General features: G+C 40.6%; 1 protein-coding gene across 1 annotated transcript; it reads left to right on the top strand.

The window, feature by feature from the left end:
- The first annotated feature begins 233 nt into the window (after nt 1-233).
- On the top strand, nt 234-14,012 carry LOC133558774 (neurexin-1a-like). The gene is made up of 2 exons (XM_061909933.1): nt 234-432; nt 12,644-14,012. Exon 2 carries the CDS (start codon nt 13,177-13,179, stop codon nt 13,930-13,932), a length of 756 nt encoding a protein of 251 aa, XP_061765917.1. The 5' UTR covers nt 234-432; nt 12,644-13,176; the 3' UTR covers nt 13,933-14,012.
- The last annotated feature ends 3,097 nt before the right edge of the window (nt 14,013-17,109 follow it).

Below are 17,109 nucleotides of genomic sequence, written 5' to 3' on the forward strand. Positions count from 1 at the left end.
ACAGACCTCTGTCATCATTTTAAGTGGGAGAACTTGCACAATCGGTTGCTGACTAAATTATTTTTTGGCCCACTGTATGCACTTTTGGTTCCTACTTAAGTCTCATGTGTGCGTGTGTATGTGGAAGCTGAGGCGCTGTCCAAGGTGCTGCATCCAGCATCCAGCCCCGCCCCTGCACGCGGCGTCACGTGACGCGCTCTTGTCTGTGGAAAGCTGGCAGTCCGTGGACGAGCTCAACAGGGGAAGCTCCTCAGTCCACACACCGCACCTCCACTCCAACTGGATTCTCTACATCCTATATATATATATTATATATACATATATATGTGTTCTTCGCCTGGACGGGCCATTGCCTTCTTCCTTCTTTACTGTTTTTCTTTTTGCGTGTTTTTTTTTTAAGGTGAGGACATCGTGGCAGGACGCACATTGAAGGTAAATCCAGTGTTATACTACTTTAGAGTGGAAGTGGACGGTCTCATATCGCGTTTTTTTATGGACATTACTTTAGTGCAGGTTGCTTTTGCACCAACTATAGGTCCCGTACGCAACGTATAGGCGTCAATGGGGCATTTCTCAGAGTTATTTCAAATATATATATATATATATATATATATATATATATATATATATATATATGTATATATATATATATATATATATATACATATATATATATATATATATATATATATATATATATATATATATATATATGTGTGTGTGTAATAATGTATATATATGTGTGTGTGTGTGTAATAATGTGTATATATATATATAAGAGTGAAACTATCGCTTTGCATGATGTAATGTAAAGAAGCATTGGATTCTGTCGCTTTGGGAGGGAAGCAGTCTCACATAAGTGTTACTTATTCAAAACATTTTGCTGCACCGTCCGCGTACGTGCACGCGCATCCTAAATTGTGGCAAACTGAGGCAAACACAACGCGCTCATTGCAAGTAACGTCTTTGCACAAATCCACCTTTTTGTGTGGAAAATGATGCACTTTTGTTCTTGTGCACCCCCCCCCCCCCCTCCCTTCATTCTCACAATATACCATACCAATCATGTGCATTTTATGCAAGGGTACAGAAGTTACAGCACAATTTGCTGAGTGTGTTTCAACACAGCATATTATTAAATTATTTATGCTTTCTGATTGTGGTAGGCAGGAGTCGGTCTAATTATTGTACATGCTTAGTGTGCAAATGTCCCCAAATGATCATATTTAATGCATTTACTGTACCAAAACTGTATTGTAATTCCCCTCAATGGGTGCGTGGAAATGATGATAGATGGTGTAACCGAGGCAGCACGGAAAGATAATAAATTAACTCAACACGAATGCTGTCGGTTGATACATCGCAGCATATTATAGCAATCCCCAGACACAATGGAAATATGACTCCTACCAGCTGTAAGCAGGATAAGAAGAGGATGATATCATTGTGACTTAACGGTTTGAAAATGAATGGTGGATATGTTCGAGTCCACTTTATTTACTGTAGAGCAGGGGTGTCTAACTGATTTTAGATCGGGGGCCAGATGGAGAAAAATCTGCTCCCAAGTGGGCCGGACAGGTAAAATCACAGCTCAATAACTTAAAAATAAAGACAACTTCAAATTGTTTTCTTTGTTTGTTTAAAAATAGGACAAACACATTCTGAAAATGCACAAATTATGTATTTTTTTTTTTTTTTTTACATTTACATGTCACGGTTAATAATTTATTTGTCGTTATTTATATTTTCTGAATGAATGATGTGATACTGTTCATCAGTCAACTCATTGGTGTTAATTTGGAATCAAGATAAAAAAATCATATCGACATCAAATTACAGAATTTTTTTATGTAGTTTGATCATTTGGTTTATGATCATTTGGTTTATTTTGTATATATGTAGCATCATCTACAACAGGGGTCAGGAACATTTTTGGCTGAGAGAGCCATGAAAGCCAAATATTTAACAATGTATTTCCGTGAGAGGCATATCATATTTTTTAACACTTAATATGACTAAATGCGTGCATTTTTTTAAGTAAGATCAACATTTTTAGAGTATAATAAGTGTGTAATTCTTTTTAACAACATTGTTATTTCTTGAACTGGTGCGGTAGAAAACGGATGGGTGGATTAAAATGCATGAGAATGTTTTATACTTTGAATGTTATTTTTAACGTCGTGTTTACCAGCGGAATTATTCATTTCTTATCGTGTTAAGCAATGACAGCTAAGATTTATCTGAGAGCCAGATGCAGTCATTAAAAGAGCCACATCTGGCTCTAGAGCAGGGGCGTCAAACTAATTTTAGATCGGGGGCCACATGGAGAAAAATCTCCTCATAAGTGGGCCGCAGGGGTAAAATCACGGCACGATAACCTAAAAATAAAGAGGACTACAGAATGTTGTCTTTGTTAAAAATTGAATAAGCACAATCTGAAAATGTACAAATTGTGTTTTTTTCACACCTACATGTTGCAGTTAACAGTATTCTGTCTTTATTTGTCGTTATTTATACTTTCTGAATAAATTAATTTTCAATCTATCAAGATAAAAAAATAATATCAAAATCAAATTACAGGATGCTTTATATTTAGTTTGCTCATTTTCCTTGACTGGTGCACAAACATATCGTGGTTTATTTTGTAGCATAATCTACAAAGATACAAATCATTTCTATTGTGACATCTAGTGGACACATTTAGAACAGGTGTTTCTTTCATTCAAGCGTTTCAGGTTAATTTTTATACTTAGCAAACTCATCCCGCGGGCCGGATAAAACCTGTTTGCGGGCCTGATCTGGTCACTTGGGTCATACATATGACACCCCTGCTGTAGAGGCTACGTTGTTGTCGTTGTGCAAGTTGGTTAACCGCTGCACCATACCAGGTGTGTCCTGTTTGTCAATCAGGGGACAGGTGAGGGAGCCAGCATTCCGACAGACAGAGTGGCAAAAAAATATCCGGCAAACAGGAAATGCAACACAAATAAAAGTGCTGGACCGGAAATTATATCGACTGCCATATAAAACATCATGACAGTATCATCAGAGTCAATTCAAAAATAAAACTTTCTGAGGCGTACTCTATAGGAGTAAATATATGAACGCGGGGAAATGCATCTTGCAAAAAGCAATAAACTGATAGCCAGCAGAGAGATGTGTGTACCCTTTGCAACATTGCCGATATAGACCCATTCTAGGGTCTTTTTTTCCCTGTTGCTATCAAAAAAAAATGCAAAATCACTGATATCCAAGGTCTTCATGTTGTATGAACACTGGGGATTTAAATCAAAACTGGACTGGGCCTTTTTCCCTTTTAATGTAAAAAAAAAAAATCTACTTAAATTGTCAATGAGCTGAAGTCTCCCAAGACCATATGGATTGTCTTGGGTTTTTTTTTCTTCACATTTATGTCTTTTTTGTGGAAGCTTCCCCTGTACTCCTAAAACGCTGCCCACAAACGGGTGAACATTTGTCAAAGCTTTTATCACTGCTGGGATTTCTGACGAATACACCACATGGTGACACTGTTTTTAAACACCAAAAGTTGGATTGACTTTTAAAATGTGTCACACATGTCAATGTGCTCTACAAAACGCCCTTTGTAAAGTTTACTTAAAGGGCTCATATCATGCAAAACCAACGTTTTCGTACCTGGTATCACCTGTTTTTTTTTTTTCTGCATTTGGGATACTCATAAGTCCTGCAAATTTAAATTCAAACCATAAAGACGTGGAACTGTGGACCAGCTCTATACTCTCCGCAGGGTTCTTGAGGGTGCATGGGAGTTTGCCCAACCAGTCTACATGTGCTTTGTGGACTTGGAGAAGGCATTCGACCGTGTCCCTCGGGAAGTCTTGTGGGGAGTGCTCAGAAAGTATGGAGTATCGGACTGTCTTATTGTGGGGGTCCGCTCCCTGTATGATCAGTGCCAGAGCTTGGTCCGCATTGCCGGCAGTGAGGGTTGGACTCCACCAAGGCTGCCCTTTGTCACCGATTCTGTTCATAACTTTTATAGACAGAATTTTTAGGCGCAGTCAAGGCGTTGAGGGGTTCCGGTTTGGTGGCCGCGGGATTAGGTCTCTGCTTTTTGCAGATGATGTGTTCATTATGGCTTCATCTGGCCGGGATCTTCAGTTCTCGCTGGATCGGTTCGCAGCCGAGTGTGAAGCGACCGGAATGAGAATCAGCACCTCCAAATCCGAGTCCATGGTTCTCTCCCGGAAAAGGGTGGAGTGCCATCTCTGGGTTGGGTAGGAGACCCTGCCCCAAGTGGACGAGTTCAAGTACCTAGGAGTCTTGTTCATGAGTGGAGGAAGAGTGGATCGTGAAATCGACAGGCAGATCGGTGCGGCGTCTTCAATATTGCGGACGCTGTACCGATCCGTTGTGGTGACAAAGGAGCTGAGCCGGAAGGCAAAGTTCTCAATTTACCGGTCGATCTACATTCCCATCCTCACCTAATGTCATGAGCTTTGGGTCATGACCGAAAGGATAAGATCACGGGTACAAGCGGCCGAAGTGAGTTTCCTTCGCCGTGTGGCGGGGCTCTCCCTTAGAGATAGGGTGAGAAGCTCTGCCATCCGGGAGGAACTCAAAGTAAAGCCGCTGCTCCTCCACATCGAGAGGAGCCAGATGAGGTGGTTTGGGCATTTGGTCAGGATGCCACCCGAACGCCTCCCGAGGGAGGTGTTTAGGGCACGTCCAACCGGTAGGAGGCCACGGGGAAGACCCAGGACACGTTGGAAAGACTATGTCTCCCGGCTAGCCTGGGAAAGCCTCGGGATCCCCCGGGAAGAGCTAGACGAAGTGGCTGGGGAGAGTCTGGGCTTCCCTGCTTAGGCTGGTACCCCCGCGACCCGACCTCGGATAAGCGATTGTGACATACTTTGCCTAAGTTAAGTCAGCGGATATCTCCATACATGGTCGAGATTAACCTAAAGAGCTTCGCATCTGCCTTTTTTATCAGTTGTAGTCCAAAGTTTTAGTCAATATGTTGCTTCTTTGTCTGTATTTTCTTAAAGTGGTGCAGACTGGCTTAAACATGCACATTTTTCTACTCAAAATTAGCGTACAGTTCTAACTAGGGTTGTACGGTACACCATTATTAGCATTGTACCGCAATACTAATGAATCATAATCGTTACTATACTGCCTCTGAAAAATACCGGCCTCCATGCCACGATACTACTATGATAACATAGATTTTTTTTTGGCATCACAACATTTTCTTTTGTTTTTTTCAAATGTATAGTATGTTTATAAACTCAGGAAATATGTCCCTGGAAATATGAGAACTTTGAATATGACCAATGTATGATCCTGTAACGACTTGGTATCGGATTGATACCCAAATGTGTGGTATCATCCAAAACTAATGCAAAGTATCAAACAACAGAATAATAAATGATTAATGCATTTTAACAGAAATGTAGATAGAACATGTTAAAAGAGAACATAAGCAGATATTAATAGTAAATGAACAAGTAGATTAATAATTAATTTTCCACCACTTCTCCTTAGTAATTTTGACAAAATAATAGAATGGAAAATGACACAATATGTTACTGCATACTTCAGTAGCTAAATTAGGAGCCTTTGTTTGCTTACTTACTAATAAAAGAAAAGTTGTCTTGTATGTTCATTATTTTATTTAGGGACTAATTTGCAATAAAAAAAACATATTTTCAATGAACTGTAAGATTTTTTGTTAAAATAAAGCCAATAATGCAAATTGTGTGGTCCCTTTTGTTTTGAAAAGTACCGAAAAGTATCAAAATAATTTTGGTACCGGTACCAACATATTCGTATCGAGACAACACCAGTTGTAACCTTCATCTGCCAGTAGGAACGTTATGGAAGTGCTAAAAACTACATGGCTCACGGGTCGGAGACGGGGGCTTGACCCAGAGGAGGGCTTTGGCACGTAAATAAGGTCGTCCTAAAAAAAACACGACAATTTCTGAAGAAACGGTCAAATAGTTGCTTGAAGATGGTCCGTAAAACAAAATCTACGCACAATTTAGACCAGTTCTTCTCAAATAGTGGGGCAGCCCCCCCTGGTGGGATGCGATGCAATACCTGGGGGACGTGTATGGCCCCCAGGAACATCCTATGAGTGTCATGCAGTATCATGCTTCAAACCCCGCTTTGAAAAGCTGTGCACAACAGAACATACTCATTGTGGCTTGGAATCCAGACTTCCTCATTTAGATTATAAAATAAGCACAATTTCCATCCATCCATCCATTTTGTACCGCTTATTCTCTTTGGGGTGGCGGGGGGCGCTGGTGCCTGCACAAGTCGCCACCTCATCACAGGGCCAATACAGATAGGCAGACAACATTCACACTCACATTCACACACTAGGGCCAATTTAGTGTTGCCAATCAACCTATCCCCAGGTGCATGTCTTTGGAAATTGTTTTAATAATTTTTATTTTGCTGGCTAAAGCGTTTTATGAGGTTGGCGTGGCTCGGTTGCTAGAGCGGCAGTACCAACAACATGAGGGTTCCAGGTTTGATCCCTGGTTCCGCTATCCTAGTCACTGCTGTTGTGTCCTTGAGCAAGATACTTTACCCTCCTGCTCCCAGTGCACCCACACTGGTTTAAATATAGCTTAATAATGCAGATCATGGGTTTCTCTGGAGAAAAGCACTATATAAATATAATTGACTTGTGAATATTGTGCATCTGAGTTAATGTTGCTGATCAATTTGAATGTTTTATCAATTATTGTGGCTTCACGGTGGCAGAGGGGTTAGTGCGTCTGCCTCACAATACGAAGGTCCTGCAGTCCTGGGTTCAAATCCAGGCTCGGGATCTTTCTGTGTGGAGTTTGCATGTTCTCCCCGTGAATGCGTGGGTTCCCTCCGGGTACTCCGGCTTCCTCCCACCTCCAAAGACATGCACCTGGGGATAGGTTGATTGGCAACACTAAATTGGCCCTAGTGTGTGAATGTGAGTGTGAATGTTGTTTGTCTCTCTGTGTTGGCCCTGCGATGAGGTGGCAACTTGTCCAGGGTGTACCCCGCCTTCTGCCCGATTGTAGCTGAGATAGGCGCCAGCGCCCCCCGCGACCCCAAAAGGGAATAAGCGGTAGAAAATGGATGGATGGATGGATATTAATTATTGTGTTACTTTTTTGGGCTAAAATATTTATAGTTTTAATAAGGATCAGCTTTTTTAATGTTGAATTGATGCACTTGAAATTGTTGCTGTTATATATAAAAAAAATGTAATTCAGTTACTTTTTGTTCCATGTTGATCTATATTTATTTATCATACATTTTTTTGTTTTTGTTAATGTGTACTTATATTTTTTTACAGAAATGATGCAATTTTTTTTGTGTGGACCACAAGGAAGTGTTTTACGTGTAGAAAAAAAAAAAAAAATCAGAATATGTCCCCTTTACATCAGCACATTTTAGACTATGTTTACACAGCAGGCCAAAGTGCCGCAAATCAGATTTTTTTTTTTTATGTGATTTTTTTTCTGCTGACTGTTTACACTTCAAGTAAAATGTGATTTTTATCAGACTCCAGTGTAAACGTACGCAATGTGGCCTCGGTGTCACTTGCATCCACACTATGCGACACGCTGTGAAGCCACACCAAACAAGAATGAGAAACACATTTCGGGAGAACATCCTCCCAGTAACACAACATAAACGCAACACAACAAATACCCATAATCCTTTGCATCCATGACAAAACCGGACTATTTTATACACCCCGCTAGCAGCAAACCACTGTAGCTGGGGGAGCATTCTCAAGTTAGCATTCACAAGCCTGATGGCCTGTTGGTCGAAACTGTTTGTCAGTCTCGTAGTCCTGGCTTTCAGGCTCATGTATCATCTGCCTGATGGTAAGAGGCTGTAGAGACTGTGCCGGGGGTCTGTACTGTCCTTAACCATGGCTGGCCTGGTAGAGTACATGTCCTGTAGTGAGGGAAAGGCTGCTCCATATATGCACTGAGCAGTTTTAATCACTCACTGTAGTGCCTTCCTGTCTTTAGCAGTGCAGTTTCCATACCAGACCGTGATTGAGCTGGTAAGGACACTCTCAATCGTACTTCTATAGAAGTTGCTGACAATTTTGGGTGGCAGGCCAAATTTTTTCAGCTTTCTTAGGAAGTACAGTCGCTACTGGGCTTTCTTTGTTGTTTGTTGGTTGTTGTGATCCCAGGTGAGGTCCTCGCTGATGTGGGTCCCAAGCCATTTAAAGGTTTTCACCCTGACCACATCCGTGTCCCCTATGTACAGAGGTGTGACATGATTATCCTCTCGAAGGTGATTGCAGTGGTGCAATTAAAGTGACTTCGATACAGTGCAAACAAAGAAAGTTGACCAGGAAGAAGTCGCTATTACTACAAAATAAAATAAAAGTTGCAACATTTTAAACATGAGTGTTTTTTTTACATGAAAGTAATATAATGTATGAATGGATGTATATAGTAAAATATATTTGGGAGGGTTCTAATCTTTTTATGGCTGTTAGTTAGCGAATACACGGACATCATTGAGATCTACGGGAGCTTTTTTTCCAACTCACATGTAAGCAAATACGCCTCAGCGTCAATTTCGGTCTTTTAACAATTGCTATTCCTTTGGAATAATGACATATTTATTCATAAATTACATATCAACTATTATTAGTGCACAATTCACAAGTGATGCACCAGAAATGTGGTCATCTTAAACTTAAAGTTAAAGTTAAAGTACCACTGACAGTCACACACACACACACACACACACACACATTCGGTGTGGTGAAATCACTCTCTGCATTAGACCCATCCCCTTGTTCAACCCCTGGGAGGTGAGGGGAGCAGTGAGCAGCAGCGGTGGCCGCGCTCAGGAATCAATTTGGTGATTTTAACCCCTAATTCCAACCCTTGATGCTGAGTGCCAAGCAAGGAGGTATGAGTCCCATTTTTATAGTCTTTGGTACGACTCGGCCGGGGTTTGAACTCACAACCTATAGACTTTGCTCGCCTAAACCGGATCTTGAGAATGAGATAGCTCACCTAAAGCTGATGAAAAAGTCACATTCGGGTCGCATTGCGTTTAGACTGGTCATATTTGAAAATTTCAGATTCCAATCTAAGTCGGAATATCTCCTTTTGTGGCTTGAATTTGATGCCAAAAGATCAGACTTGAAGCATTTTGGGGCGTTTAGAGTGGCAACAAAATCAGATCTGTGTCAGTTGACGGCAAATAAATAAGAATTGTTGTTCAGTGTAAACAGGGTCTTAGGGGACTAAGAAGCACTAGTCTGTAGAATGTAAGCAATATTGTTTGAAAAACACCACCAAGACATCTTTGCAGGGGAACCGGCAGGACTTAGTAACTATATTTGTATTACAAATGTCATGTGTTCAAGCCTCTGGAGCTGTGTACAAATTTAGAGATATATTTAATTCAGAGCATTTTAGCTGAATTCCAAATTATTGGGAATTGGGAAAAACACAGTATTGCATGTTTACTGCTAAACACCCTTTCTCTGTAAGATATTTCAGTGCAAGCCGTGGAATCCAATACAGTACATCAACTGAAGTTCAGGTTTATCAGTGGTCAAGTGGTTAGAGCAGGGGTGTCGAACTCAAATACAAAGTGGGCCAAAATTTTAAAATGAACTAAGCCACGGGCCAAGGTTGAACAAATTAAACTTTTAATGGGGACCCAAACAAGTTTTGCATTGAATATTGAAGAAGCAAGGCTTATATAATTTTATAGTGACATGCAAAATAGAGTTTCAAATAAACAATTAAAGCTGCAAGCAGCATTGGTCGGGTCCGCCTTCGGCTGCTGCCCCCGCAACCCAAGCCCTGGTCTAAGTCAGACCTACATAGAGGTTTTTGTTTCATGTCTCTACGACATTCCTAACAGAAGTTACAAGCAGTTTTGTCTGTGTTTTTTCCTAGGGGTTGCTAGAGCGCAATTTTGACTTTTGGGGTTGGTTTTTTATTAGATGGATATTTTTGCCAGTCCTGATGTGTGTGTAAAATTTGGTGAGTTGTGAAGCATGTTAAGGGGGTTAAATTACAGATTGGCGTTTCTGGATGTTGTTGATAAATGGCTTTCGCTTTGCATAGTAGAGCTTTAACTTGCACTTTGAAGCATTTTAAGGGGGTCAAATTATAGCTCAAAGAGGCAAAATAAACAATAATAATAATTAAAAACTATCAATGGCATATCAAATTATATATTGTAGCGTCCCAGAGGTGTTAGCGCTGCAAGGGTTTCTGAGTATTTCTTCTGTTGTGTTTATGTTGTGTTACGGTGCGGATGTTCTCCCGAAACGTGTTTGTCATTCTTGTTTGGTGTGGGTTCACGGTGTGGCACATATTTGCAAAAGCGTTAAAGTTGTTTATTAAGCCACCCTGAGTGTGACCTAATCAAGCATGCCTTGCATTAAATTATGTGTGTGTACTATCTGCTTATATTGTGTGACTAGGACGGCACAATGTTTGTATGTAGGAAAAGCGGACGTGATGCAAGGTTGTAGAGAAGGCTAAAGGAAGTGCCATTAAAACAATATTGTTGTCCGGGTGGAAATCGGTAGAAATTTGGGAGAATGGTTCCCCCGGGAGATTTTCGGGAGGGGCACTGAACTTCGGGAGTCTCGGTAGGGTTGGCTAGTATGAGGATTAGCGGTGTTAGAGCGGCATCACCGCTGTACAATACCGGCAGGCCAGCTCTAATGTTTAATTTGATATTGCCTCAAGGGCAAAATTAAATTACACGGCGGGCCAAATTTGATCCGCGGGCCAGAGTTTGACACACATGGGTTAGAGTGTCCGCCCTGAGCTCGGTAGGTTGTGAGTTCAAACCCCGGCCGAGTCATACCAAAGATTATAAAAAAGGGACCCATACTTCCCTGCTTTGCATTCCAAAGGTTGGATTTGTGGGTTAAATCACCAAAAATGATTCCCAGGCGTGACCACCACTGCTGCCCACTGCTCCCCTCACCTCCCAGAGGGTGATCAAATGCAGGGAATAATTTTGCCACATCTAGTGTGTGTGTGACAATCATTGGTACTTTAACTTAAATTTTGGGTGAACACATAACCAAAGTCTACATTTAAGACTAATCATTTGTCCCACAAGGTTGCAGAGAAGTGCTTGATTTGTTCTCCACCAACAGTTTCACAGAATTTTTTTTTTTTTAAATGCTTACATTTAAATTAGGGTCTCGATTGATCACATGTTGGCCGAAGTCAACTCGCAGATATTGTATTAATATTGCATACATGTTTTTTCTTCTTGTTGTTATTAACAAATGTCATGCGTTCAAACCTCTGGAGCTTTGTACGAATTTAGAGATACATTTAATCCAGAGCATTTTAGCTGAATTCCAGATTTTCCATGCTGACATCATACTGTAGTATTTAAAGCTTTAGACCAGGGGTCACCAACGGGGTGCCCGCAGGCACCAGGTCGCCCGTAAGGACCAGATGAGTCACCCACTGGCCTGTTCTAAAAATAGCTCAAATAGCAGCACTTACCAGTGAGCTGCCTCTATTTTTTAAAATTTTATTTGTTTACTAGCAAGCTGGTCTCGCTTTGCTCGACATTTTTAATTCTAAGACGGACAAAACTCAAATAGAATTTGAAAATCCTGGTCTTCACTTGTTTAAATAAAATCATAATTTTTTTTACTTTGCTTCTTAAAACTTTCAGAAAGACAATTTGAGAGAAAAAAAATACAACCTTGAAAATGATCGTAGGATTTTTAAACACATATACCTTTTAAACTCCTTCTTCTTTCCTGACAATTTAAATCAATGTTCAAGTTTTTTTTTTTTTTTTATTATTGGAAAGAATAATAAATACATTTTAATTTAATTATTTTAGCTTCTGTTTTTTCGACGAATATTTGTGAAATGTTTCTTCAAACTTATTATGATTTAAAATTCCCAAAAAATATTCTGGCAAATCTGGAAAATCTGTAGAATCAAATTTAAATCTTATTTCAAAGTCTTTTGAATTTATTTTAAAATGTTTGTTCTGGAAAATCTAGAAGAAATAATGATTTGGCTTTGTTGGGAAAATAGTTTGGTCCAATTTATGATATATTCTAACAAAAAGCAAATAGGTTTTTAACCTATTTAAAACATGTCTAAAATGAATCTTAATCAGGAAGAATTACTAATGATGTTCCATGAATTATTTTTTTTATTTTTTCAAAAAGATTCGAATCAGCTAGTTTTTCTCTTCATTTTTTTTGGTTGAATTTTAAAGGGTTGTAATTGAAGATAAACTGTTTCAAGATTTAATTTTCATTTTTTTGGTGTTTTCTCCTCTTTTAAACCGTTCAATTAAGTGTTTTTTTTCATCATTTATTCTCTACAAAAAACCTTCCGTAAAAGGAAAAAAAATGTACGAGGGAATGACAGACAGAAATACCCATTTTTTTTATATATGTATATATATATAGATTTTTTTGTTAAGGTAAATTGAGCAAATTGGCTATTTCTAGCAATTTATATAAGTGTGTATCAAAATGGTAGCCCTTCCCATTAATCAGTACCCAAGAAGTAGCTATTGGTTTCAAAACGGTTGGTGACCGTTGCTTTAGACAAATAATTTGAATCTAAAAGTGTAAGTCTGATTTTGTTCTCCAATCTTTCTTTTGCAGGGAACTTGGAGAGTGTCTGGACGGACAGACTGCCTCTTTTGCTGAGCTCATCAAGCCACTTTGTGTCCATATGGCTTATTTTCACTTTGTTAGAGAGGACGCCGGGTGAAAAGCCCAAAGCAAGGCTCTCAGTTACCAGCCAAAACCCACGTTGGCATGAACATGAAGATTAAGGCTGCGGCGTCGACTCATGTGAAACCGTGCATTCGCTAACTGGCGTCAGGAGGAGCTCTTCCATGATCACAAACAATTTTTGTGTTTGAATCCCTTTCAGTTTTTCATTTTCCACAGCCATGGCATAGAGGACCTTGAAGGAGTTTAGACTATTTTGGCACATAGGCAGTATTACAATTTCCCCTTGGGCTATAAACTGAATGTTTTTAGTCCATTAAAAATATATTATTTTTTTTTGCCCTAAAATGAGACGCCTAATTATATCTGGCTCTTTGTCACAGTCAAACCACTTTACATCTTGCTTAAGCAAAGGTTCCTATAAATAAATTCAGCCATCCACATAGATTAGTGTTCTCACAATGGTTTTACAAAAGCATCACAGTGCCCGTTTTATTTGGGTCGGCCTGCTTATTTGTGGCTACGTCGAACTTGGCACTTGTCTGGAGTTTACAGGTGCAGAGGGACAGTGGGCACGATTCCCAGTATGGAACGCGTGCTGCGAAAGCGAAATGAGTTTCAACATGAAAACAAAGAGCTCCCACGGGCTGCTGGTTTACTTTGACGACGAGGGATTTTGCGACTTTCTGGAACTCTTCATTCTCAACGGGAGACTTAGCCTTCGTTTCTCCATCTTCTGCGCCGAGCCCGCCTCCGTCGTATCCGACGCGGCGGTCGATGACGGCCAGTGGCACGCCGTCACCGTACGGAGAAACTTTAAGAACACGACCCTGGTGGTGGACGATGATGTCAAATGGGTGGAGGTGAAATCCAAAAGACGGGATATGACCGTTTTCAGCAATTTGTTTGTGGGCGGCATCCCGCCGGAGTTGCGGTCTGTGGCGTTACGTCTTACATCCGCCGCCATTAGGGATCAGGCGCCTTTCACCGGCTGGATAACAGACATAAAGGTCAACAACACGGCATCTGTCGTGGTGGACAGCGCAGGACTCTTAAAGGACCTTTGTGGTGCAGCTAACATGTGCTTGAATGGCGGAGTGTGCAGCTTAATCAACAACAAGCCCACATGCGACTGTTCTGACACTGGATTCCAAGGAACGGACTGCAGTGAAGGTAAGCCGTGCACACGCTCAGTTGGTACAAAATGTCCTCTGTAGCTAAATACGGAGTGAATTAAATTCCCTATTGCAATCAACATCCCTTCAAAAAGTGACTCACCTCGCTCCTCTATTTAGTGAAGGCCATTTATTTGTTCCAGTCTTTGGATGTTTGCCATTGATCTGCTGTTGTTTGGAATGAGTGAATCTCCTGCAAGGCCTCATTAGGAAAACATGCAGGTGCTCTCCTTCCCCAAAGGTGTTTTTGCATTCCTATCAAACAGGTCCGCCGGGATGGGTTGACCTTTGAATCTGTTCCTCCAGCGGCTTCTTGCACCAAAAGGATGATTCACAACTTAAGAGGGACCGAACATTAAATAGACTTTTCATTAAACAATATTATAGTGTAAGAGGGTTAGAACCACACAAATGAATGCTAAGGACTGCCAAGTGTGTGTGTGTGTGTGTGTGTGTGTGTGTGTGTGTGTGTGTGTGTGTGTGTGTGTGTGTGTGAATGGTTGGTCAACACATCTAAAAACGGAGTGTCTACACTACAAAAAGTCAGTGTTCAAAAACAAGAAAAAAAATACATAAATGAGGGGTATTTTACTTGAACTAAGCAAAATTATCTGCCAATAGAACAAGAAAATTCAGCTTGTCAAGACTTTCCAAAACAAGTTAAAATTAGCGAACCTCAATCAACCCAAACATACCTTAAATTAAGTATATTCTCACTAAAATCAAGTGCACTTTTCTTGGTAAAAAAAAAGTAGCGGGGGGTGTATGTTGTAGCGTCCCGGAGGAGTTAGTGCTGCAAGGGGTTCTGGGTATTTGTTCTGTTGTATTTATGTTTTGTTACGGTGCAGATGTTCTCCCAAAATGTGTTTGTCATTCATTTTTTGGTCTGCGACTTGTCCAGGGTGTACGCCGCCTTCCGCCCGATTGTAGCTGAGTAGGCACCAGCCACCCCAGCGACCCCAAAGGGAATAAGCGGTTGAAAATAGATGGATGGATTCTTGTTTGGTGTGGGTTCACAGTGTGGCGCATATTTGTAACAGTGTTAAAGTTGTTTATACGGCCACCCTCAGTGTGACCAGTATGGCTGTTGACCAAGTATGCATTGCATTCACTTATGTGTGTGAAATGCCGTAGATATTATGTGATTCAGCCGGCACGCAATGGCAGTGCCTTTAAGGTGTATTGGCGCTCTGTACTTCTCCCTACGTTCGTGTACCACTCCGTACAGCAGCGTTTTAAAAAGTCATAGATTTTACTTTTTGAAACCGATATCAATCATATCCGATATCACATTTTAAAGCATTTATCGGCTGATAAAGAGTTGGCATTCTAGTTTCAAACATGTTTTACTCGCTATAGGTCATAAAATCTCAGCAACAAGCTGTAGTATCTTACTCAGATAATTTAGGGCCTATACCCTTAAAAGAAGCAAAACAGTCTAACATAAAATCTGCTTAATGAGAAGAATTATCTTATCAGACAGAAAATAAGCATATATCACCCTTATTTGAGATATTTAATCTTACTTAGATTTCCGTTTTTGCAGTGTATTCATAGGAATAAAACACGCTGATATGCTTTGACATGTTTTTAAAAGCAGCGAGAAATTCACAATTGCATGGTTCTAAATCAGGGGTAGGGAACCTATGGTTCTAGAGCCAGATGCGGCTCATCTGATGACTGCATCTGGCTCTCGGATAAATCTTAGCTGAGATTGCTTAACACGATAAGTAATGAATAATTCCGCTGGTAATCAGAGTGTCAAAAACAACGTTCAAAATACAAAACATCCTCATGCATTTTAATCCATCCATCCGTTTTCTACCGCACCTGTTCAAGAAATAACAATGTTGTTAAAAACAATTAGAGACTTAATATACCTTAAAAATGTTGGTCTTACTTAAAAAATGCACGCATTTAGTTGTATTCAGTGTTAAAAAATTATGATATGGCTCTCACAGAAATACATTGTTAAATATTTGGCTTTCATGGCTCTCTCAGCCAAAAAGGTTCCGAACCCTGTTCTAAATGATCAAATATAGGGTGGTACGGGCAACACATATTCACCATTAATTAGTTGCTTATTAACATGCAAATTCATAAAATATTGGCTCTTAATTAATCATTATTAAGTACTTATTAATGCCTTATTCTGCATGGCCTTATTATACAAGCCATTAACTAGGAGTCTTCTCTCAATAACCTCAGAATGATTGCTTATTAGTAACCCTAACCCTTATATGTTCCCCTAGTGTCCAAATAACTCTAAATTTAGTCTTTGTTAATTTAATAAGCATGGTTAATATGTTCCCATACTAAAGTGTTACCAATTATAGTATTTATTATAGTAGGAAAGGGACTCATATAGCACCATTCCTGGGTGCATCTCCCGTAAGAGGAGGAGGAGGGGGGGCAGTTTGGTCAAACAAAACCCATTTGAAGATATTATACCCTCGACTGCCATTTGGCGGCTAAAGTGGATAGTGTGACCCTCCCCCAACAATTTGTCACATTTCATGTGTAAGGTAAAACCGCCATGAATGGGGGCATATGACTCCCCTTCCTACTGTCATTAGTAAATATAAAACATATTCATTGCATATGGAGGAGAATATAGAGTTGACATCATTTTATATTTTGTTTTTATTTGTTTTTTATTTTATTTTGTTTATACTGTAACTGTGTTTGGCTGACTTTCACTTCGCACAATGTCAGGTGGAATTGGCTCCAGCTTTCCCTCGACCCCAGTAACCATATGAGGCATATTAAACGGGTGGACATTTTGTCCATCCATCCATCCATCATCTTCCGCTTATCCGAGGTCGGGTCGCGGGGGCAACAGCCTAAGCAGGGAAACCCAGACTTCCCTCTCCCCAGCCACTTTGTCTAGCTCTTCCCGGGGGATCCCGAGGCGTTCCCAGGCCAGCCGGGAGACATAGTCTTCCCAACGTGTCCTGGGTCTTCCCCGTGGCCTCCTACCGGTTGGACGTGCCCTAAACACCTCCCTAGGGAGGCGTTCGGGTGGCATCCTGACCAGATGCCCGAACCACCTCATCTGGCTCCTCTCGATGTGAAGGAGCAGCGGCTTTACTTTGAGTTCCTCCCGGATGACAGAGCTTCTCACCCTATCTCTAAGGGAGAGCCCCGCCACACAGCGGAGGAAACTCGTTTCGGCCGCTTGTACCCGTGATCTTATCCTTTCGGTCATGACCCAAAGCT

The sequence above is a fragment of the Nerophis ophidion genome, linkage group LG09 (genome assembly GCF_033978795.1).
Source record: "Nerophis ophidion isolate RoL-2023_Sa linkage group LG09, RoL_Noph_v1.0, whole genome shotgun sequence".
Classification (NCBI taxonomy): domain Eukaryota; kingdom Metazoa; phylum Chordata; class Actinopteri; order Syngnathiformes; family Syngnathidae; genus Nerophis; species Nerophis ophidion.